This window comes from Podarcis raffonei, chromosome 2 (genome assembly GCF_027172205.1).
Source record: "Podarcis raffonei isolate rPodRaf1 chromosome 2, rPodRaf1.pri, whole genome shotgun sequence".
Classification (NCBI taxonomy): domain Eukaryota; kingdom Metazoa; phylum Chordata; class Lepidosauria; order Squamata; family Lacertidae; genus Podarcis; species Podarcis raffonei.
The window spans coordinates 114485188-114510013 of record NC_070603.1 but is presented as its reverse complement, the minus strand read 5'-3'; the positions used below and the strand labels follow the sequence as shown (position 1 = coordinate 114510013).

Here is a 24826-nt window from a genome sequence, read left to right as displayed (position 1 = left end):
CGTTTGACCTGTTTGACATACTATATCCTTTTAAAATGTGGCACTTTTGGGGCGGTGTTATTGGGTTGTTTTTATTGTGATCATATATGTTGTGATTTTTTTCTGAGGACCGCCCTGAGACCTCCAGGTATATGGCAGTATATAAATAATAATAATAATAATAATAATAATAATAATAATAATAATAAATTAATTAATTAATTAATTTTTAAAAAACCGGGGCTAAGCAGGGCCGTCTTTAGCAGATGCGGCGCCAGGGTGCAAAAATTACCACGGATAATGTTGGGGTGGCAGTCGCTGCACCTGCCGGCCATGGAGGGGGGGTGCAACTCTGCCCAATGCCGTTGCAGGAGAGTGATCCCCGCAGAGGTTTTGGAGGGAAGCTTCACGCCCGCCAGCCTTATGGTTGGCGGGGCGCAGCTGGGGGGCATGCAGGGAAAGGGGAGGCTGTGCAGCCCCCCCACTTGCTGGGGCGCCCCTGAGAGGCCCTGGGGCAACGCACCACTAAGCCCTATGGGAAAGGCGGCTCTGGGGCTAAGGGAAAGCTGCTGGTAATAGCTGCCCTGTGATGTGATTGGCAAGTACAGTGCTACCTCAGGTTAAGTACTTAATTTGTTCCGGAGGTCCGTTCTTAACCTGAAGCACCACTTTAGCTAATGGGGCCTCCTGCTGCCGCCACGCCACCGGAGCCCGATTTCTGTTCTTATCCTGAAGCAAAGTTCTTAACCTGAAGCACTATTTCCGGGTTAGTGGAGTCTGTAACCTGAAGCGTATGTAACCTGAAGCATATGTAACCCGAGGTACCACTGTAACTGGATACTATTTAGCTGAGATACGTTTGCAAAGGCGGTTTGCAGAGTTGGTTCCAGAGGTTATTATTGCACATTATCAGACGCTGGCGATTTTGTCAAAACAACTCACTACAAATTGGCACCGGGATGGAGGGCTGGGCTGTTTCTCCTCTGTCTGTGGCGGCTACTAACTCGAAAGAGGAGTGTGAATGGAGGAAGGCGGGGGAGGGGGACGGCAGTTCATTCATTAGCCTGCAAAGTAGTCTGAGGCTGACATGCTGATAGGAAACAACAACAACGACAAACTCCCCCAGCTCCCACAGGGAAATGATAGCTTAAACTCCAAGGCAACAGAGATCCTGAGTAATCACATTTGAATTTCCTGGAAAGGAAACACGCCCATTACAGACGCAAAAGAGAGAAAACGAAACCAGCTCCCTCTCTCCCTCCCTTCCCGGTGACTCTGCCATGGCTGCTTCTGGGGGTCCCGTCCGGGATCTCCGCGAGGAAGCCACTTGCCCCATCTGCCTGGAGTATTTCAGGGATCCAGTGATCATCCCGGAGTGCGGGCACAACTTCTGCCGATCCTGCCTGATCCAGTGCTGGGAGAAATCCGAGGGAGAGGCTTCCTGCCCTCAGTGCAGGGAAACAGTGGAGCAAGGCAGCATCAGGAGAAACCAGCAGCTGGCAAATGTTGTGGAAATAGCCAAGAAATTCAGCCATCTGGGCGGGAAAAAGGAGGGAGAAGGAAAAGGAAGGGTCTGCGAGAAGCACCAGGAGCCCCTGAAGCTCTTCTGCCAGGAGGACCAAAGCCCCATCTGTGTGGTGTGTAATGTATCCAAGGAGCACAAAAGCCACGAGGTGGTTCCTTTAGAGGAGGCGTCCCAGGAGTACAAGGTAAGAAAAGGTAGCGGTTCTTTCTTGGGGGGTGGAATAGCTGCAGACAGGAGGGGCTTGCAAAATAAAAAATAAATATAAAATGTTGTAATGTATTCTTTCCTCTTGCAGCCCAAAAGGAATCCTCCAGCAAGAGATCTTGTGCAGCCTGATAGGGCTAAACTTCTGCAACTTTATACAATAAACATTTTTCTTTTTGAGGGATTAAAGTGCACCGCCTGACTGCAGGCTGCAGTAACTCCCCTGGGAGGAAAGATTAAACATCTAGGGTTAATTTGATAAAAAGGAGGGGGGAGATGTTGGAGGTGTGTTGAGTGTGGGGGGCAAATAGCAAAACCCCCATGTTTCTCAGCTCTGATATAGGGCAGCCCCATTTCTGCCTCCTCTGGGATGAAAAAGGGGAACCTCTGCAAAAGACCCAGGGATGTGGGGCAGGGAGCAAACATAGGATTCAGCTTCCCTGTTAATGTGTAAGGCAGCCCAATTTGGATTGTGTTTTCTTTTCAGGATCAGATCAGCAGCTGCCTAGACAATGTGAGGAAGGAGAGAGAGAAAATTCTCGTATTTAAAGCAGACACAGAAAAGGAAAGCCAAGACCTGCTTGTAAGCACCATTGTTACTGCTTTAAGATAAAAAATGCTATAGTCTAGAATCAATATCTGGGGGGGGGTGGGAATCAATATGAAATACAAAAAGAGGTTTGTTTTTTAACAGCCTGATCTCCTACAGAGCATGAAAGACCATTTAAAGGAGGGGGTGGGCTTGGTCCCCCCCCCCATTTTTTTAAACTGTTTTATTACATTTGCATAGTAACGTAACATTATTATATATATTCTATAAACAAAGAATACAAAACACAACTCATTCATACTGCAATGCATACCTACATAACATTAATATATATAGTTTCTGAAAAAGGGCTTACATAACAAAATCCATTCAAAATACCATCCGCTTTACCTTCCCCCCCCTCCCCCCTCCAACCCTCCCCCCCCCCCGGTCAGGCCTTCCTTCTTCATATCTTCATATCATATATACATATTGGAATGTAATAATGGAGGGATACAATCTATTTCAGAGAAACAGACCAGACAAGAAAGGAGGAGGAGTGGCGTTATATGTCAGGGATGTGTATACCTGTGAAGAGATCCAAGATTTAGAACCTCAAAGCCAAAGTGAGAGCATTTGGGTCAAAATTAAGGGAGAGAAGAATAACAGTGACCTCATTGTGGGAGTTTACTATAGATCCCCAAGCCAAACGGAGGACATAGATGATGCCTTCCTGGAACAGATGGCCAAGCATGCAAAAGGAAGGGAGATAGTAGTAATGGGGGACTTCAATTACCCGGATATTTGTTGGATGTCAAACTCAGCCAAGAGCATAAGGTCAAACAGATTCCTCACTGGCCTTGCAGACAACTTCATTGTCCAGAAAGTGGGAGAAGCAACAAGAGGAACAGCCATTTTAGATCTGGTCCTAACCAATGTTGATGACCTGGTTAGTGGGGTAGAAGTGGAAGGATCATTAGGCGCGAGTGATCATGCTCTTCTGAAGTTTACTATACAGCGGAAAGGAGCAGCCAAGCATACTAAGACTCAATTTCTCGACTTTAAGAAAGCCGACTTCATAAAACTTAGGGAAGTGCTGGGTGAGATCCCATGGACAGTAATACTAAAAGGAAAGGGAGTTCATGATGGCTGGGAGTTTGTTAAGAGGGAGCTAGTAAAAGCACAACTTCAGGCAATACCAATGAGACGGAAACATGGAAGGTGCCTAAAGAAGCCAGGGTGGCTATCTAAAGAACTTTTAACTGAGTTAAGATTAAAAAAGGATGTGTACAAAAAATGGAAAAGGGGGGAAACCACCAAAGAGGAATTCAAACAAATAGCCAGCACGTGTAGACACAAAGTCAGAAAAGCTAAAGCACAGAATGAACTCAGGCTTGCTAGAGAGGTTAAAAGCAACAAAAACGGCTTTTATGGGTATGTTCGTAGCAAAAGGAAGAACAAAGAAACAGTGGGGTCACTCAGAGGAGAAGATGGTGAAATGCAAACAGGGGACACAGAAAGGGCTGAACTCCTCAATGCCTTCTTTGCCTCAGTCTTCTCCGATAAAGAAAACAATGCCCGACCTGAAGAATTTGGAGCAAATGATTCAGCAGAGGAAACACAGCCCAGAATAACTAAGGAGATAGTACAAGAATACTTGGCTAGTCTAGATGTATTCAAGTCTCCAGGGCCAGATGAACTGCATCCAAGAGTATTAAAAGAACTGGCAGATGTGATTTCAGAACCACTGGCAGTCATCTTTGAGAATTCCTGGAAAACAGGTGAAGTCCCGGCAGACTGGAGGAGGGCAAATGTTGTCCCTATTTTCAAAAAGGGGAAAAGAGAGGACCCAAATAATTACCGCCCAGTCAGTCTGACATCAATACCAGGGAAGATTCTGGAGCAGATCATTAAGCAAACAGTCTGTGAGCACCTAGAAAGGAATGCTGTGATCACCAATAGTCAGCATGGATTTCTGAAAAATAAGTCATGTCAGACTAACCTGATCTCATTTTTTGACAGAATTACAAGCCTGGTAGATGAAGGGAACGCAGTGGATGTAGCCTACCTTGATTTCAGCAAGGCATTTGACAAGGTGCCCCATGATATTCTTGTAAAGAAGCTGGTAAAATGCGGTCTTGACTATGCTACCACTCAGTGGATTTGTAACTGGCTGACTGACCGAACCCAAAGGGTGCTCATCAATGGTTCCTCTTCATCCTGGAGAAGAGTGACTAGTGGGGTGCCACAGGGTTCTGTCTTGGGCGCGGTCTTATTCAACATCTTTATCAACGACTTGGATGATGGACTCAAGGGCATCCTGATCAAATTTGCAGATGACACCAAACTGGGAGGGGTGGCTAACACCCCAGAGGACAGGATCACACTTCAAAACGACCTTGACAGATTAGAGAACTGGGCCAAAACAAACAAGATGAATTTTAACAGGGAGAAATGTAAAGTATTGCACTTGGGCAAAAAAAATGAGAGGCACAAATACAAGATGGGTGACACCTGGCTTGAGAGCAGTACATGTGAAAAGGATCTAGGAGTCTTGGTTGACCACAAACTTGACATGAGCCAACAGGGTGACGCGGCAGCTAAAAAAGCCAATGCAATTCTGGGCTGCATCAATAGGAGTATAGCATCTAGATCAAGGGAAGTAATAATGCCACTGTATTCTGCTCTGGTCAGACCTCACCTGGAGTACTGTGTCCAGTTCTGGGCACCACAGTTCAAGAAGGACACTGACAAACTGGAACGTGTCCAGAGGAGGGCAACCAAAATGGTCAAAGGCCTGGAAACGATGCCTTATGAGGAACGGCTAAGGGAGCTGGGCATGTTTAGCCTGGAGAAGATAGCCATGTTCAAATATATAAAAGGATGTCACATAGAGGAGGGAGAAAGGTTGTTTTCTGCTGCTCCAGAGAAGCGGACACGGAGCAATGGATCCAAACTACAAGAAAGAAGATTCCACCTAAACATTAGGAAGAACTTCCTGACAGTAAGAGCTGTTCGACAGTGGAATTTGCTGCCAAGGAGTGTGGTGGAGTCTCCTTCTTTGGAGGTCTTTAAGCAGAGGCTTGACAACCATATGTCAGGAGTGCTCTGATGGTGTTTCCTGCTTGGCAGGGGGTTGGACTCGATGGCCCTTGTGGTCTCTTCCAACTCTATGATTCTATGATTCTATGATTCTATTCTATGATTCTATCTTTATCCATGTACACAGTCTGTTCATTCGAGCTTGTATGTTAGGGTTGGCTTCCCCTCTTTCTATCCAGTCCCTGTAAAAAGCCCATTTATTTGTGATTCTTTGGCATTTGTTTTCCCATCTATCCTCTGCCACTATCTGTGCAAATATTTCTGATTGTACGTATTCAAAAACATAATCATTCCATTTTTCCATATTCCATTTGGCCTTTTCTTTCCACCCCAAAGCAATAACTGCCATTCCAGCTAGAATCATAATCTTGTACAACTCTTGCTTATTACTTTTTACTTTGTTATTTCCCAGTATTCCCGAAAATAACAAATCCCACCACACTTTAATTGATATAAAAGCCAATGAGGACTCGCCTAATCACCATCCAGAGTTACCTACTAATGATCTTCTAAGACCAGACTCTCCTGGGACTTTATATGAGGCGAGCCAAGGTAACGGGTTCGATAGTTTTGAAAATAACTTAATTAACTCCTACTGCGCTCTCCCCCAAGAAACTCAGAACAAAATACTCTATAGACTGAATAACCTTCGTTCTTGTCTGACAAAGCTGACGAAGGACCAACTGGGACCACACAACCAAAACATATCTGATTATGTCCCAGATCAGGCTTCATGCTTCTATCGTCACGAGCTGGATTTATGGGTCGGGAAACCCTCCGTCACCCCAGGCCAATTGGTTGTTGCGGAGATGAATCCATCCTCTCAGATCTTGGAATCGAAACGCCCCTCCTATAACCCAGCTCGCATGCAACCCATCTCAGAGGCAAACCTGGTCACTACATTAGCATGGGATAAAATGAGAGAATTAAATGAGACTGAATTGGGCTCCCCAAATAAAGTCCCCAGCATGGGTGCGCCAGGTTGCAACCCTAGCATTCCACCCTCCTCAAATGTGAGCATACTGAATACATCTTTAAACATCATTGAATTAGCATCTGAACTATCTGAACCCGCTGAAAGGGCTAATAGTAAGAACCAGAGGAACTTGGTGTGACATCCGGAATGCACCACGCATACCTCACTAGCACCCTTAAATCAAAGATCTCTCCAAACTCTTTCTATTATGTCCTGGAATGTAGCTGGACTCTCATGTAAATTAGCTGATTCTGATTTTATAAATTTTCTTGAGTCTTATGATATAATACTTCTGCAGGAAACCTGGTCTCTTAAACCTTTAAATATCCCTAATTTTATTACTTATAATTTACCTGCTACTAAAATGTCAACAAAAGGTCGCCCTAAAGCTGGTTTGATCTGTGGTATCAAACAGTCCTCTAACCTTAAAATTAATTATATCAGAAATATTGGACAGTATGCACAACTATTATCATTTTCCATTGTTTACAGGGAAATTCTTCTTTTAAATATATATTTTCCTCCCTTAGAGTTAGAAATTAGACCAGATTATGGTTGGAATATAGTCTCTGAAGAGTTGTATTTAATACGTAGTAAATCCCCAAATATCCCCCTGATTGTAATGGGAGACACCAATGCTCGAATTGGATCAGATAATACAGCTCTCTATAAACACTATGTCTCAAATCTAGCTGAAGACGCCCCTCTTCCATTGAGAATAGGGAGGAATTCAAAGGACATCATTATTAATAAAGCAGGAGGAAAACTCTTACAATTGGTTTTAGAATTTAACCTCTCATTTTTGAATGGCTCAATGTGGCCGGATATTCCAGGAAATTTTACCTTCAGCTCCAAAAGGGGTAGGAGCGTAATCGACTATTCTCTAGTTTCCGTTGAAATGTTAAATGAAGTTGCCTCTTTTACAGTTGTACCTCGCTCAGAAAGTGACCACTTCCCAATAGTTTTAGAGATGTACATGAATCCTAGAAATAATGATATTAGTCCTCTTATTAGTATTGATAAGACTATCTATGCCAAAAGAGTTTATATAAGTGATAAAAATAGGGAGGATCTATTAGCAGTATTTGAAAATAACCCAGTTATTCTTGAACCTGTGGCTAACCAAAATTTGATGCCCCTGGAGGATAATGATTGTTATTATAAGACTATCCAGGATTTATTTTCTTCTTTTTTAGACCCTCAGTTCAGCAACAAACCTTCAAATAAGTATAACTGGTTTGATAAAGATTGCATTAACTATAAGAAAGAACTTAGAACTTGTCTAAAAGAAGCCTATATTACCAACTCTCAAGGTCTCTGGAAGACTTATTTTGAAATGAAAAAAGCTTTTAAGAACATGCTCCTGGAAAAAAAATCTGAGTTCGCACTAGCCAAATGGTCTAAAATTGTTACTGCATTAGAAATTAAAGATACCAAAACTTTTTGGTCACTTCTCTCAATAAAAGATATCATTGATTTCCCTAATATAAGCGATGAGGCTTGGATTTCACATTTTACTGCCGTTTTTTATGATCACCAAGCTTGTAAAAAGGAAAATTTTAAATTTTCTCTGGCAAAAACCACACAATTTCAAATTACTGTTGAGGAGATGAAAAGGATAATCTTTTCGTTTAAGCAAGGGAAATCACCTGGTATGGATGGCATTCCAATAGACCTGTTGAGATTAGATGTAGAATGGTGGGCCAATAAACTTGTACCGCTTTTTAATTCTATCTATCACTCAGCTCTTGTACCTAAGTCGTGGAACAACTCAATAGTGGTACCAATCTTTAAAAAAGGTGATAGGAATTGCCAAGAGAACTACAGGCCTATAAGTTTGTTACCATGCATAAGTAAAATCTATGCCAAATCTCTGCTTATTAAATTGGAAGAATGGATGCTGACAAAAGGTCTACCTGGTAAAGAGCAGGCTGGTTTTAAGGCAGGCTCGTCAACTCTTGACCAGTGTCTAGTGTTAAGTCATCTTGTGGATAAATATGTCATGAGAAATAAACGTAAACTCTTTGTGGCATTTGTGGATTTAAAAAGTGCCTTTGATTCGGTCGACCGCAATAAACTATGGACTAAACTAGAACACCTTGGTATCGACCCATATCTACTTACACTGATTCAAAGTTTACATTCTAATAACCAAATATATGTTAAAGTATCAAAAGATGGTAGACTTGCAGGTCCTATTCTGAATAATCGAGGAGTTAGGCAAGGCTGTATCTTGGCCCCTACCCTATTTAATTTATTTCTATCTGACCTACCATTATTTCTTCAAAACGCAACCACTCATACTCCTTATTTAAACAATAGCCCACTCTTTTTATTACTTTATGCAGATGATGCTGTAATTATTTCACTCTCTGTTTTGGGTTTAAAAAAATTATTTAAGAGTTTCTCAAACTACTGCTCTCTCAATAATCTCAAAATTAATTATGATAAGACAAAGATTATGCAATTCAGAAAGAGAGGGAACCCAAAAGGCTGTATAATTAATGAACATCTAATACAGGAAGTTAAGCACTTCAATTATCTGGGAATCACATTCAAAAATAATATGAATTGGAATACACATATATGTGCTGCAATAGCTAAGGCCAAAGTGACAGCCCACCATATTAAATCCTATTTTTTTTCTCCAGTAGGAAACAGATTTATTCCAGCTGTATTGCAAGTGATTGACATGAAACTCTGTGCCCAACTTCTATACGGCACACCAGTGTGGATTTCAGGTGACCTCAAGAGGTTGGATAAATTTCACGCATCCCTTTTGAGGTCATTATTAGGACTTGCAAACTCTGTAAAATATGAAACAATATGTTGTGAGCTGGGAATACTGCCTTTATCAGTAAGGGCATGGCTGAGGACCTTGAAATATTGGATCTTCCTCCATTATAGAGCCCTATCCCCTAATACTATACTTTACGATCTTTTAAGTGATAGGGCAAACTACAATCTATCAGTGATTTGTAGGAGAAAACTGGATTCGATAGGGCTCACCCTAACTGATTTTGAAACCTCTGATCCCAAAGATATATGGGAAATTATCAGGAAGACCCTCACAGAAAAAAGTGTTCTCGCCATGCTTGAGGTTGCAAAGCGCAGCACCTGCTCTCCTATCCACCTAAATCTCCCTTTGTGTAGAGATTTTCAAAAGGGATACATGACAAATCTGAAGAAACATGAATCGTGTAGGCTGTTTATGTTGGCCAGATTTAACATGTTTCCCTCGGCGGTAGTGAGAGGAAGATACTTAGCTATCCCAGAATCAGAGCGTCTCTGTAAATGCAGAAAACAGGAACCCGATACTCTAGAGCATATATTCTTTTCCTGTGATTTTGGCAGCTATGCCAGAAGACAATTATTTGAGGCCCTAAAATTTAATAGACAGTTATTTACACAACCAACTGTTCAGGACCTGCTGGCGGACAGCGATGATCAAATTACTTTAATAGCGGCTGAATTTTTAAGTGCTGTCCATGAAGAAAGAATGGGCCATGATAAAGAGACTTAGTGGTTTTAATGGTAGGTGATGTTGCTGTGTTGTATTATATTATTTATGTACATTGATTTATTTTTTGGAGTTAAGAATAGGACTGGGATAAATTGTGTTCGCTGAGCCCGTATTTTATACAGTCTGTATATGATGTTTGTTTGTTAATGTGAGGTGTGATATGCCTAATAAAGGATTTTGAATTAATTAAAATAACAAATCCCTATTAACTTCTATGTTTATTTGAAATAATCCAGAAATTACCTTTATAATCTTTTGCCAATATTCCTTAACCAGATTACATTCCCACCACATGTGTGAATTTAGTCCTTTTTCCTGACCACAATGCCAGCATTTGGGACTAAACCCTTTCACTATATACACCATTTGTGCCGGAGTTCTATACCATTTTAATAAAAATTTTCTACTTAATTCTTTATACTTTTCTATTTTAATATTGTTTATATTCTTCATCAGTTCTTGGGCCGTGTTTGGATGGATCATGCCTTCCTGCTCCCATTTAATCTGAATTATCCTTATCATTCTTTCTTTTTCTTCTTATCATTCTTTCTTTTCCAGGGGAATTCTGATAACTGGTATTTTCATCCTGCAACATTAGACTATTTGCCTGATATGTTCTCTTCCTTTTTCTGTTTTTTTTCTGCTGCAGAAACAAATGGAAGCAGAGAGGGGAAAGATGGTGGCTGAGTTCAGGCGACTGCACCAGTTTCTGGAAGAACAGGAGAAACGTATTCTGGCCCAGATGGCAGAAGTGGAGAAGGAGATTGCAGCCCAAAGGGAGGAGCACCTGGCCAGACTCTCCAGGGAACTCTCCTCTCTTGACAGCCTCATCCGGGAGATGGAGGAGAAGCTTCAGGAACCAGCGAGTGAACTCCTGCAGGTGAGGCCTCATCCTGATGTGAGAGGGTGGAGTGTGCTGCTTCAGACTATAGGCATTCCTTAGTCACATAAAAATGTTGCTGGAAGGAAAACAGTACATGAAGGGTGAAAGGCGTCATTCCTGGGGTCGCAGAAGGGGCCCTTCTAGATCAAACCACAGGCCCCTTCATTCTAGCATTGTGTTCTCTCATTGGCCAACCAGAGGTCTCTGAGAAGCCTAAAAAACTGTAGTGCTCTCCAAACCTGTGATTCCCAGCAGTTGCCACTCAGCTGCTTAGTATTTATAACTGACTGCAGAAATGGCTCCACTGACATCTTTCTTTCTTCCCTTCCAGGATATTGGAAGCTTCTTGCAGAGGTAAGTGATGGAAAACCCCTGCCTTATTCTGATGCCACAAAAGTTCCTGTTTAACGGGTGGGAAACTCACTCTCCAATTCCTCCTTCTAGAAATAGCTTAGGACTCCATCGTCCATTCCACAAGATAACAGACAAAAACAGGGACACATTTTCCTAGCTATTAGTCTCATCTACAATCATAGGAAGAAAGCCATTCCTCATTCTCCTCCATTACATATTTCTGCCTTTTCCTTGATAGATTCATTTACTCTGCAATTGATACAAAACGAGGGGACATTCCAAACGGGCTTGTAAATATCTTCACTATAACTTACCAGTGAATATTTGACATGTTTCAGGTTTCTGCAGGTTCTTCCCCAGACATAAGAACATGAGAAAGGGCCCTGCTGGATCCGGCCAGTGGTACATTTAGTCCAGCATCCTGTTTTCACAGTGACTAACCAGATGCCAGTGCAAAACTCGTGAGCAGGATCTGAGCCCTAGAGGACGCTCCCCTCCTGTGGTTTCAGAGGCACCACTGCCTTTGACCGAGCCATGGTGAAGAGTAGCCTCTGAGAGCCTTGTCCTCCAGACAACTTCAAAAACTCATGAATTTTGAAAATCTTCCATGTTTAAAAAATATTGCTTTAATTTCCAATATTTTTCCCATTTCTCAATATAACCACTGTGCTAAAATACATTTATACAGTAGTACCTCGGTTTATGAACTTAATCCATTCCTGAAGTCCGTTCTTAAACCAAAGCTGTTATTAAACCAAGGCATGCTTTCCGTAATGAACCAAGGCATGCTTTCCGCTGGTGCCCTTCCACCATTCCGATTCCGTTTGTAGATCGAGGTAAAGTTCGCAAACCGGAACACTACTTCCGTTTTTGCAGAGTTTGTAAACCGAATAGTTCATTAATAGTTCATAAACTGAAGTACAACTGTAATGTTAATGGCAAAAACCATTCTAAATCATCCTGAACTTCCTTATAATTCAGAAATGCATATACCAAATCTATTTTGTTCTCCTCATTAAAGCTTCACTAAAACTGGTGTAGTCCTAAAATCTCTGTGCAAAGGCCCAGTATTGCTCACTTTTCTTCAATTTTTTTTGCATATATCAGCTTCTTTACCTTCAATCTCATATTCCTGTTTCCTTCAGTATATTTTAGTTTTCCTGCAACTTGTTGGGTGTTCTCTAGATCCACACGTCAGCAAAATGCTCATTCTTGCCATAGGAAAACCCTGCTCCCAAGTCTTCATGATATATCCATCATGCCTTTATCATCAGGATGAGACACCTGCCTTGTCAGAAAGCTCCTTGCATTGGAAGAATGGAGGCTTGACTTTGCTCTTCTCCTTCCAGGTCTCAGGAGAAGGAGAACTTAGAGGATCCTCCTGTGGCTTTTCCTCCTGCCCTGAAGTGGAAGATCTGGGACTTCAAAGATATAAATCCCTTCCTGGAGGGAGTCATGGAAAAATTCAGAGGTAGTAAAGAAGGGCTGAAAATATTTTATACTGGACATTTAAAATTGCTCATGAAATGCTCCAGGTCATTAGCAGTGCCAGGAAAATGGAAGATTTATTCTCTTTCAATATCTAGAAGCCACACTTTCCTATGCAGATGACTCACAACTGATTTTTCTTATGCAATTGAAAGAGGAGGATCAACCCTTCTTGCTGGGCTCTGGAAGCTCTTGCGAGATCTTGGGGGAGCCTCCCAGATTCCAGTCAGCAAGGTAAAGGGCTTGAAAGCTCTTGCCACGAAGCGTTTAGCCACCACGCAAATCACGTTTAAGACCTCTGCCATGATTACTGGGCTCTGAAAGGCTCCTGCGAAATCTCATGGGGCCGTCTTGAGATCTCAGATGGCAGGGGTGAATCCGGGGCCGTTCTGACTTTGCTCAATTTGCCTTTGTACACAATCTCCAGGAATGTAACCCTCCCTTAAGTTCCGAGTTGTCTGTAAAAATTTGTGCTTGACGTTTTCACATCTCTCAGCCACACTTTGGGTGTTTTCACGCATCTCACCCATTTCCCAGGTAGCCTCACCTACAGCTTTTTGGGCATCTCCTCTGTTCCTTTGCCCCTGAGATTGATGTAAGGGGGGGCAGAAGGAGGGAAGGAGGGGGGCTGTCCAAGAGCCAGCCAGGAGCAGAGGGGACTGGGGTTGAGGCCTCCCGTCCTCGAACAGGGGTGTCTGGATCTTGTTGCTGACAGGAAGATCTTCTGGGGGTCCTGCTCCTCCTCCCAAGATTTGGGCAGGTCTGAACCATGACATCACCCCTGCCCTGTTCATACAGGGATAGCCAGTATGGCCAGCTCCCATAATATCCAGCTGGCATGGCCAATGGTTAGGGATGAGGGGACTTGTAGTCCACAACACCTGGCTACAAGCTCATGAGTTCATATTATTGTTGCCAGGTTTGTTATCTGAATGATAGTGTGATGCTAAATCTCTGTTCCCTTTTCTCTTCCAGACACTGTGGAATATGGACTTCAGCTGCAAAAAGGTACTTTTAATCATAATAATAATTTATTATTTATACCCCGACCATCTGGCTGGGTTTTCCCAGCTATTTCCCCAGGCACTAATTCAGGAGAGATGGTATCCGCTTCTCAAAAGACCAGCCCACTGCAGCTCTTCCATCCATGCCTTATTTCCCCTTATTTCCCAGAGGCATCTGTTCCATGAGAGCAGCATGCTGGGCTAGATGGGCTCTTGGCCTGATCCTGCAGACACTTAGGAAGCCCCAGCCCAGGATGGCTGGCTTTTCTGTGCCGAATCTCCATAAGACACAGGGGTGGTGTGAAGCCAAAGACTCCCGGCACATGAGGGGGAAATATCCCTTTGAGCCATACAAGATCCCCACCCCTTTTATGTGAGAGTAAGGTGTAAGAGTGGGAAATGCAGGAACACAAATAGCTCATAAAATGGCTGCAACAACCTTTGGGCATGAGAAGGTGAATGGGTTATGGTGTCAGTGGAGGGAGCTGGGGGCTGCCTGAGTGTGAACTCCAGGAGTTCGGCTTCCCTGCAAGATGGGGGTCTTCCCTCAGCTTTTGTATTGGAGGGGAGACATGACTTCTCTGCTTCAGCATGATGGCGGACTAGAGAAACCTGAGTAAACTTAAAAGAGCAGGACAGAATAGCACCACAGAACGTGGAAAAAGGCTCAGTGGGAAGACAGAAGTCCAGTCCGGCCTGATCCTGGACACCACAAAAAGGGAATCGTAAGAGCTGGAAATGGTGCAGCAGACGGCAGCATAAAGGAAACTCTTACTTGTCTAAAAGAATCCCAGAATATAATTTTAAATATAACAGCACTGAGTAAAATGCATAAAGGCTTATAAATACAACAATGAACTAGAAAAACCCATTACGTTTCACACACAAAAAATTGACTAATAGCACTGGCAACATCCAACATCACATTTAATTTCCAAAGGCCTCTGTACAACTGTGTGTCTTTAAAAAGAAATCGCTTGGCGGACTTCCGGGTTAGCGCGAACAGCTAATGGCGGATTCCCTCCGAGCTCCGGAGGGAATCGGCTCTACAGGAGCTGGGTCTTGCCGCTGCGGCGACGCGGGGACCCTTAGAAATCACAGGCGCTGAAGCCTGTGAACCTGGTGACTCGGCGGGCACCATTTGCGCCGCCCCGACCTGCGAAGGAGCCTTTTTAAAGGCTTCGGAACGGGGGACGGGGTGAGCGGCACGGTGCTGAGAGTCGACTGCTCCTCCTGTGGAGTGAAGCCGCGTGCCATGGTCGGAGAGCGCTGACTTCTTCTTGTGAACAATTGGACTCTAAAAGTAACAACCCGTGAGTAGTACGGAAATTGGACTTGTAAAGGAAATTTTTCTTTTGAATTTGGCACGATCGGGGAAGGCGCAAACAGGAAGTCCGCCTCCCCGTCTTGTAAAAAAATTTAAAGCAAGGACTAGTTAACTAAGGTCAAGAGAATTTCTTTTTCTTTATTGGATAAAAGATATTAATTTCACAATTTGGCAATATAAGTATAAGTAATTTTACTGGAGGATAAGAGCTAATTTTGAGAGTTGAAGTACCACCCCCCCCGGACCCGGGAGTGATTCGCGAGAGAGCCTGTTGAGGAGATATAGAAGAGTTTGACAGCTGTCAAAATTAGCTGTCAAGAAGGAAAAAGAGAACTTTGTTTCTGCTGTCTCTGCTGGATATATTTGTAGCAATTTGGTTATATTTTGTTGAAAACAAGGAAGAACTGACACAAACTAACTTGATTTTTGGATTTGAACTGGAAAGAATATTAAGTTACCAAAATCCCTCTAGAGGGGGATTTGGGACACTACAAGAATGGCTGGAGGAGGGAAAATTCAGGCTGGGTTGGACAGAGTTTTTGTTCTCTTGGGAAAGTTACAAGGCCAAATTGATGTTTTGGCTACAAATGTTGCAACTCTGAACTTAACAGTAAATAACATTACTGAATTTGATAAGGATTTGACTCAGGAAGCCCATGCAGCTGGACAAAAAGAGAAATTTGAGAATTTTGAAAGTGTGGAGAAGGAGACATATGTTGTTCCTGAGGAGAAGGAAGGAGGAGCTGTAATTTTGCAAATGACAAAGGAGAGCCAGAGGTCTGACATGATGCTTACAAAGGAAAATAAGAAATCGAACCAGAGGTCTGATATGATGATTACAAAGGAAAATAAGTACTGGATGATGAAAATCTGGTTTGAACTGGAGATTGAAGAATGGAGAGATCTCCTTATGTGGAGATCTGAAGACCTATGGATTACAAATTTGATTAAAGTGGAAGCTGGAGCTTTCGCGACAATTGGACTTTTGGGCCCTACTTTTAAGTATGGAGGTCTGGCTGGAAGAAACATGGACCTTATTGGGACAGAGCTGCTCCGAGATCTGGTGTTTAATACTAAGGACTATCAAAAAAACCGGCAGAGAGGAACTGAGAGAGAATTAAGAGCCTCGGACGTGAGATCTCCAGGCTGATAGTAGATCAAGACTGATGGATATTTGGGGATCGAAACCGGGAAAGGGGGTGGTGGGGTCTGGGAATCCAAAGGGTGTACAATTATAATCTGTTTTTTAATTTTGTTTGGTTATTAGTATGAAAATTGGGGAATTCGTGGAAGGGAATTTGGGTCGACTTTAGAAAAAGGTTTGAGCACTGAGGTACAAATATTGATGTCTATAAGTTAAAATTGGTTTTGCTAAAATGAATTAAATATAAAAAGGTTAAAAATTGGGGATAGGAACTTGTTGAACTAACAATTTGAATTGGAATACAAGAAGGGGAGGTGTGGGGAAGTCAGGGAAATATGGTATTGAAAATATGGAATTGTAAACCTTAAGTGTTTTTAATTTTTTTTTGTTTTTTCTTTTTTGATTTTTTGTATTAAATGTGGAAAATTTTAATAAATATTTAAATAAAAAAAATAAAAATAAATCACTTGACTAACTTTCCTTAACGTGGCAGGAGGAGGAGGGGGGAGGACTGCAGAGCAGATCTTTCTAATGTCCATCAGCCTGACCAATTTTTATTTTTTTATAAAAAATACAATTATAATAATAGCCTCATTATAACAATACCAATTTATAATACAATTCTAATGTAAATCATTCAAATACCAAATTATATAACTTATTTAAGGTGCTAGAATTGATGATTTTCTTTATTTCTGTGTTCCAAATTCTTATTGATTTCAATTACATTCCATTCATCATCATAATCCCTTATACAACAGCTGCAATATTTATAACTTCTATTCATGTTAACACATAAAATGACCAATTTTTAAATGAATTTCTCATGATGCTTCCACTCCATAAATGTGAGTCATACAGCCAATCAGGTCTGGGGAACCAGGATGGGGTCTTTGCATTGACGGTGACAGGTGGGAATGGCACTTCCTAGGTTTTACTGGGTTTGGCTTTAATAAAGGCCCCTTGTCTTGGGATTGCAACAATAAATGCATTAAAACAAGTCATAGCAAAAGGAGGACATTCATGTCAACTATGTAATAGATGTCAATTTAAAGGACAGAACTATCAATTTTCTGCAATACTCTAACCAAACACAAGAGATAATCATGTTTGTTCTTGCTTCAGGAATCCCAAGCAGGACATTTTAGACAGGGAGTGTCAATCAGAGCCCAGAAATACCTTTTTGGGTATTGTTCATCTTTTTATAATCTATCTGGAAGGATAGGCTATAAAATTACATTAAATATGTAACCAAAACTTGAGTGGTGGTTACAAGGAGGGTGAGAGCACCTGCTGCCAATTTTACCTGGCCTGTCAAGAATGGACTGGCATGTGATGTGAGGTAAAAGATTGATGTGAATTAGGGAGTCCCTGCTTTGATTCCCTTCTGCCATGAATGGTGGGGGTGGGGGTGGCCTTAGACACGCCATTGTCAGTCTCAGTCCTCCTATCTGAAAAATGGGCATGCTAAGATTGACTTAACTTACAGGGTTCTTGCAAGAGTTCTATGTAGGTAATGTGTGTTAAGTACTTCAAACCCTTGGAATAATAATAATAATAATAATAATAATAATAATAATAATAATAATATTTATACCCTGCCATCCCCGGCCAAGACTGGGCTCAGGGCGGCTAACACCAAATAGAATACATTAAAAACACATAATCACATGATTGGTTAAAATACAGTTCAAAATCACATTTGAAATCAAAATAAAATTAAGTGGAAACCCACGAATCACAACCGTAGGGGTAGGGAAAGAACTGCAAGTGTTTCGAGAATCATTATTAAGAACTTGATGAACATCCCTGTCTTGAATGCAGAGCCCTGGAGTCCCTGTTCATTTCAGAGGGGATGCTATTTCTGTCATGTGCCTAAAGAAAAGTCAGCTTCCCAGTTGACGTTGTTTCTCTTCTCTTTCCTTATCTGCCCCCACAGAAAATGTAACTTTGGATCCAGACACAGCACATCCCCGCCTCATCCTGTCTGAGGATTGCAAGAGTGTGAGATGGGGGAAAATCTATCAAGACCTGCCAGACAACCCTGAGAGATTTGACACATATGCCTATGTACTGGGACGTGAGGCGTTCATGGAAGGCAGACATTTCTGGGAGGTCATTGTGGGAAGAGAGGAGGGGTGGGGGGTGGGGGTGGCCAGAGAGTCTGTGAAGAGGAAGGGTGAGTTCTGTTATGATACTAGGGAAGGGATCTGGGGTTTGGGGAAGTGGGACGGTGTGTACAAGGTATGCTTCCCCCATGAGGACTTTGTTCCAAGTGAGGAGCCTGAGAGGATCCGAGTGACCCTGAACTGTGAAGGGGGGTGGGTGTCCTTTTACGATGCAGATACAGCAGCCCTTCTCCACGCATATCCGGCAGCCCCCTTCTCAGGAGAGACCCTCCAGCCCTTGTTTTACGTGGGCAAGAACGAGAACATGAGACTCTCTTGACTGAGGGTGCAGACAGGCAAGTGTATATTCATTGCCATTATGACATATTCAGTCTCCTCTTCAGGACTGAGCTGACAGGCACTTAAGAAGAAACCTTATTTGCAGAGCTGTGATTGGTCATCCCTTGTGTCAATCATGATGCAACTCTCCCTTCTCAGGCCAGCTTTGTAAATGACACTGATGGATTGGGTCCCCTGTCAGTCCCCAAACTTGCCTGTTCTCTCTCCCTTGGGAATTGGCTACTTCTGTCGATGCAGGAAGTGCAAAGGGGGAAGGAAGCAAGAAAATAATTTAGGAAACAACAGCAACCCCACACATTCCTGTTTCGATGTAGTTCTCTCTACTACCTCCAAATTGAGATTTCTAGAGACAATACCATCATCTTTTCTGAATAAAATCAGAATTCTGCACAGGCATCACTTAAAACCTTCCTCAGCCTCAATCCTGCTCTCAGATTCCCTTTTCTCCCCCCAAGCCTCCATTGTCATGGAGATGGAAGTTCCACAATTCCTTTTTTTGCTGCTAGTCAGGGAAGCTTATATGGCAATTCAGGAAAATCAGAGACCTGTTTTTTTAGTTGAGGCCCAAAACTCACACGCAACTTACTTGTGTGATCGCAGCCTGGAGCCCTTCATCAAAACACAAATTAATAAATGGAAAGAGAGGGTGACAGACCGTGTGCTATCTCACCAGAGTCCCCTCTGACAACGAAGAGCCTCTGTCAGACTTTTTGAGGAGAGAACAGAGCAACCAGTGACCGTTATCAGGTTTCCTGGCAGACAGGATTTCTGTGGTAGACTGCCCCCCCCATGTATTTCTGCTGGGGACTGCCTGTGATGTATGTATGGTGTTTTTTGGGGGGTGGTCTTGAGCTGTAGGGTGGACAATTTCAAAAGTCTATATTGGGGGTCGGCAAGCTTATCGGACGATGGGCCGGTCCATGCTCCATCCGTCAGAGGATAGGCTGGAGTATGCGCACAGACACGCTCTTCTGGGTTGGAGCACGCATGCGCACATACTATTTCCGGTGCACAGGTGCCATTGACCCAGAATTCGGGCCCTGTGACGCACCGTTAAGAGTGGGCAGCGGGGGGCGGCAGAGGTCCCCATGGGCCGGTTTGACTCCTGGTCTATATAAGGGCTTGCGCACCATTGCTCTGTTCTCCTCCCTCTTGCTTGTGGTGAGTGGGGTCCCTGTTGCAACAGTTTAATAAAGATCAGGCTTACTAGCTGCTTTGCTTCTCGTTATTTTCTGGTTGGCCTCTGTTATTTTCTCCCACTGATAGAGAGCCTACTTAAGGACTCTATATGGGCTCTTGGGTACCCCATAAGGGAAAAGGAGCAGTTTTTGTTTATAACATCTGTTTTATCCTCCAAGAAACCCTGTGAGGTAGAAGAGGCTGAGCTGAGAGACTTGGAAAAAGGAGGCACATTAAAGTTTATGGTCAAAGGGGATTTGAACCTGGGCCTTGTCATCCCAAGTCCAACACACTCTGCACTCAAAATGTGAAATCTTAAGCGTTAGATTCCCTTCAGAGATGTGCTTGAAAGCCCTCCCTGCAAAGCTCCTCTCTGTGTTGTAGCTTCTCTTCAGACCTTCCTCTGTTGACCCTGAATGTCTGCAGGAGGAGTCAATCCAGTTTGAGTGAGGGGTAGATTTCAGGGGCTTCCCTTCATAAGCTTGTATTTTGCACCTGGGTCCATTTCTGGATCTCAGCATTCAGATTAGAAATGAAAGCAAATCCCCCATGTCTGAAGTCTGCCCATCCCTTTATTTGTGGGAATCCCACCACCAGGAGAGAAGTGAGTCTGAGCCGTATCTGCCAGGTCAGCGAGAGAGCAGGTATCCTATTGACACCCTACTTTTTAACACACAGTCAGTTGTGGACAAATGGAAGGGGGGGACTCAAAGAATGCCAATTGCAATAGTTCCCCACCCCATTTTCAACTGAAACATTGCAACCCATGCCAAACAGATGGGGCAACAAATCGGGAGAGACGTTTTAATTCCACATTCTTATCACAGTCGCCCAAATGGCAATTCTCAAATTGGAAGAAGCGAAGGCAGTACATCTTTCTAATCTCTGTGGAACAAAGAGGAAATCAAGTCACTTCCCTAGAATAAGTCTCTATGAACTTACTCTTGAGTAGACATAGTAGTGCCCTTTATTTTCTGGATACAGATCAAAAGGATTAGCTCACGGGTTTTGGTGATTGCCTAGAGAGAAAGGACTTGTTCACACAGCACATCATATGGTTTTGGCCACTGGCTTACACACCCTTTTAAAGTCGGTGAGACGAAAGGTTTCAGACCAAAAGCCCTTTCCTGTTGTTCACCTCCACAGCTTCAGCTGATTCAGAGGTAGACTGCCTCTGCACCAGGAGGTTTCATTGAGCAGCCCCAGAAACAGCTCCCCTCTAACCTGGCCAACTGCTACCACAGGGTCTGTGCAGGAAACAGTTATAATTACTTCATCATAATTAATATAGGCTTAATGAATAGAAGCAAAACATTAGTGTGTACATAGGTATACACCCCCCGACTACTCCTTTTGGGTCTCCCCCCAGAACTTTTAGGCAGCCTATGGGCTTGATGATCTCCCCCCTCAAAAGCTTTCCACTGTGTCCCCTGTGACATTTCAGCCTTTTCTTCAGCTCCGGACTCAACATCTCCAACTCCACGGATCTCCTGCCCTGTTCAAAGGGAAGTATAGTGTGGGAGACAGGAAAGAAAGGATCAGGGGCCCCCAGCAGAGGTAGGTTGTGAAGGTGCCATGTTCCAGCCCTCCCTCCGACCTGAGGAACCGATCTCCTATCAGCCAGCCCTGAGGGCCATGACTGCTGCGGTTCATGCCATGTTGCCTGTGAACAAAGTTCCTCCAATCCACGACTTGATTGTGGGTGAGGAGGCCAGTCTGGTGTGTATTCCTGAGACCTGGATGGGGAAACAAGGTGGAGTTGGTCTCACCCAGTTGTGCCCACCTGGGTACTCAGTGCAGGATCAGGGCAGACTTGAGAGCCAGCAAGTGGGGGGTTGCTGTGGTCTAGAGAAATTCTCTCTCTCTCCAGCTGAATGGGGATCTGGTGTTTCCTCCTGGCACTGAGTATGGGACAGATTTGGGATTCTGCTGGTTTGCCGCCCGCCTTGTTTCCCAGCAGTCTCCCTGCCTGAGTGGCAGAGCCAGTCTTGGGGGCAGAGTTGGGGGCTCCCAGACTGCTGCATCTGGGGGGCTTCAACATCCATGTTGAGGCGACTGGCTCTGGGAGTGGCAACTCAGGAATTCAAGGCTGCCTTGACAACTGGGGGGCTGTCCCAACATGTAGTTGGCCTGATGAATATCGCTGCTGACACTGGAGCCTGGGCAGGAAGAGAGGGATCTGAAACTGGGAAATATGGACCTCAGTCTGTTGTCATGGTGAGATCACTTCCTGTTGAAATTAGGCGTTTTCAGCAGCTTTTCCCCCCTGCAGAGGACCCATGAGAATGGTCCACCCTCAGAGACTGACGGATCCAAGTGGCTCTGGAGGATTTTCTGGCTGATATGACCGGCACTTCTGTTGAAGCCCTGGTCAATCCGTGAACATCCGGATTGCTCAAGATCCCTCATGATCTCGAAGAGTTTCCCACCTTGTGATGCCCATTTGGCCTTGTGGTATCCTCTCGAACTGTGCAGGTATCTGAAGAAGTGTGCATGCACACGAAAGCTCATACCAAGAACTAACTTAGTTGGTCTTTAAGGTGCTACTGGAAGGAAAAAAATTTTTGTTTTGTTTTGTGCAGGTTACAGTTATCATTATCACCATCAATATTGGTTTAATGAATACAACACAAACGTTAGGGTTACACTGGGATAAACTGCTGCTCATGCTACTTTTTTGGTTTCCTCCCAGAACATCCACCCCAAAAAGTTTTCAGAACTGTCCCCTCAGCTCTTTATTCAGTTACAGACCCTTCTGCAAAATGTCAAGACAGAGACAGTAGGAATCATAATCCACAAGGATCCAGATTATGAAACGGAAAACAGATTTTGGTGGATTTGCAATAGCCTCAATTGTTTTGCCTTCATTTTTACACTTGAACATAGTCCCAAATTAAGAAGGGGACCCTCACTTCAGCATGGATCAAATGAAACGTCAGAGAAAAATGTTCAGAGCATCAACACTGAATTTTTTTTTAAACTGTGATTTTAAAAGAATTTTATGAGGAATGTGTCAACCCCAAACAAGAATAATTCAGCAGTATATAAAGATAAAAAGTATCACAAGTGAAAAGAGTGAGAACTCTTCCCCCACACCAAAAAATAAAAAAGACAGATAAAATATTCCATGGTTAATGTTAATTTTTCTGAGAGGATGTACAGACTGGAGATGGGATCAGTGGATGGGGAAAAAATGGAGGAAGCTGGACCTGAAGAGCAGATTAAAAATTCACCTGGACTGCAGGAGGATTAATTTAGAGGAGAGGATGGAGAGGAAACAGGGATTTTATTTGAGATTACATCAGCCCCCACCCCCTTTGAAGCTTGAAGTTGGAAACAAGAAAGGGCAGCCTGGCCATTCTGTGGTGATGGTTAATACTTTAGTTCCTGAGTCCAGGTCACAGTCTCACCCTATTCATACACAAATATGCCCTTAAAACAGGATTTGCAAGCAAAAAGTCAATGGTAAGGCTTTCCCCATTTTCCTCCCTTACTTCAGAGGAATATTTGGGGTCATTGGGGCAGTCAAAATGGCTTCAGGATTGCTCTCCCATACTATTTCAGACACTTGGCTCATATAATGAGATATGTGTGCATTTATGTGTGTTTATTCTACATTTGAGAGCTTAAAATTCTTATAACAAAGTGATGTTTCACTGACAAAGGGCTGCATTCATGGAGAAAACAGGTTTAATTGAAAGTAGGTGCCCTGCAGTGACAGGCAAATATCTGGATACCATTTAGCTGAGTCCAGAGGTTATTGCACATTATCAGACGCCGACGATTCTGTCAAAAGGACGCACTAAAAACTGGCACCGGGATGGAGGGCTGGGCTGTTTCTCCTCTGTATGTGGGGGCTACTAGATAGAAGACGTGAATGGAGCAAGGCGGGGGAGGGGGAAGGCAGTTCATTCATCAGCTTGCAAAGTAGTTTGAGGCTGACATGCTGATAGTTAAACAACAACAACAACAACCATCTCCACCAGCTCCCACGGGGAAATGGTTCCTTAAAAGAGCAGCCACCAAGAATGAGCATTCCATTTAAAATAAAACATTTAAAATAAAATATATAAAACTATATACTTCCACCATATCAAAGCGGCTCGGAGCTCCACCCAACTCCAAGTCAACAGAGATCCTGAGTGATCGTATTTGAATTTCCTGGAAAGGAAACACGCCCATTTGCTGACGGAAAGGAGAGAAAACGAAACCAGTTCTTTCTTCCTGGTGACTCCGCCATGGCTGCTTTTGAGGGTCCCGTCCGGGATCTCCGCGAGGAAGCCACTTGCTCCATTTGCCTGGAGTATTTCAAGGATCCAGTGATCATTCATGAATGCGGGCACAACTTCTGCCGAGCCTGCCTGATCCAGTGCTGGGGGAAATCCGAGAGAGAGGCTTCCTGCCCTCAGTGCAGGGAAACAGTGGAGCAAGGCAGCATCAGGAGAAACCAGCAGCTGGCAAATGTTGTGGAAATAGCCAAGAAATTCAGCCATCTGTGGGGGAAAGAGGAGGGAGAAGGAAAAGGAAGGGTCTGCGAGAAGCACCAGGAGCCCCTGAAGCTCTTCTGCCAGGAGGATGAAGCCCCATCTGTGTGGTGTGTAATGTATCTAAGGAGCACAAAAGCCACGAGGTGGTTCCTCTAGAGGAGGCGTCCCAGGAGTACAAGGTAAGAAAAGGCAGAGGGTTTTTCTTGGGGGGTGGAATAGCTGCAGACAAGAGGGGCTTGCAAAATAAAAAATAAATATAGAATGTTGTAATGTATTCTTTCGTCTTGCAGCCCAAAAGGAATCCTCCAGCAAGAGATCTTGTGCAGCCTGATAAGACTAAACTTCTGAAACTTTATACAATAAACATTTATTTTCCTTTTTGAGGGATTAAAGTGCACCGCCTGACTGCAGGCTGCAGTAACTCCCCTGGGAGGAAAGATTAAACACCTAGGGTTAATTTAATAAAAAGGAGAGGGGAGATGTTGGAGGTGTGTTGAGTGTGGGGGGCAAATAGCAAACCCCCCATGCTTCTCAGCTCTGATATAGGGCAGCCCCATTTCTGCCTCCACTGGGATGAAAAAGGGGAAACTCTGCAAAAGACCCAGGGATGTGGGGCAGGGAGCAAACATAGGATTCAGCTTCCCTGTTAATGTG

General features: G+C 43.5%; 1 protein-coding gene and 1 pseudogene across 1 annotated transcript; both read left to right on the top strand.

The window, feature by feature from the left end:
* The first annotated feature begins 1204 nt into the window (after positions 1-1204).
* On the top strand, positions 1205-18964 carry LOC128409070 (zinc finger protein RFP-like). Its single transcript, XM_053379274.1, has 7 exons — positions 1205-1688; positions 2196-2291; positions 10488-10718; positions 11053-11075; positions 12425-12546; positions 13539-13571; positions 17978-18964. Exons 1-7 carry the CDS (start codon positions 1260-1262, stop codon positions 18484-18486), a joined length of 1443 nt encoding a protein of 480 aa, XP_053235249.1. The 5' UTR covers positions 1205-1259; the 3' UTR covers positions 18487-18964.
* Positions 18965-23908: 4944 nt separating this feature from the next.
* The window catches only part of LOC128409074 (E3 ubiquitin-protein ligase TRIM7-like), a 32711-nt pseudogene continuing 31793 nt past the window's right edge, over positions 23909-24826 (top strand).

What these genes read in the sequence shown, in the direction of transcription:
- LOC128409070 (XM_053379274.1), top strand. Translation starts at nt 1,260, where the DNA reads ATGGCTGCTTCTGGGGGTCCCGTCCGGGATCTCCGCGAGGAAGCCACT. An exon ending in CAGCGAGTGAACTCCTGCAG is followed by an intron (nt 10,719 to 11,052) that starts GTGAGGCCTCAT and finishes CTTCCCTTCCAG; the next exon opens with GATATTGGAAGCTTCTTGCA. An exon ending in AGTCATGGAAAAATTCAGAG is followed by an intron (nt 12,547 to 13,538) that starts GTAGTAAAGAAG and finishes TTTCTCTTCCAG; the next exon opens with ACACTGTGGAATATGGACTT.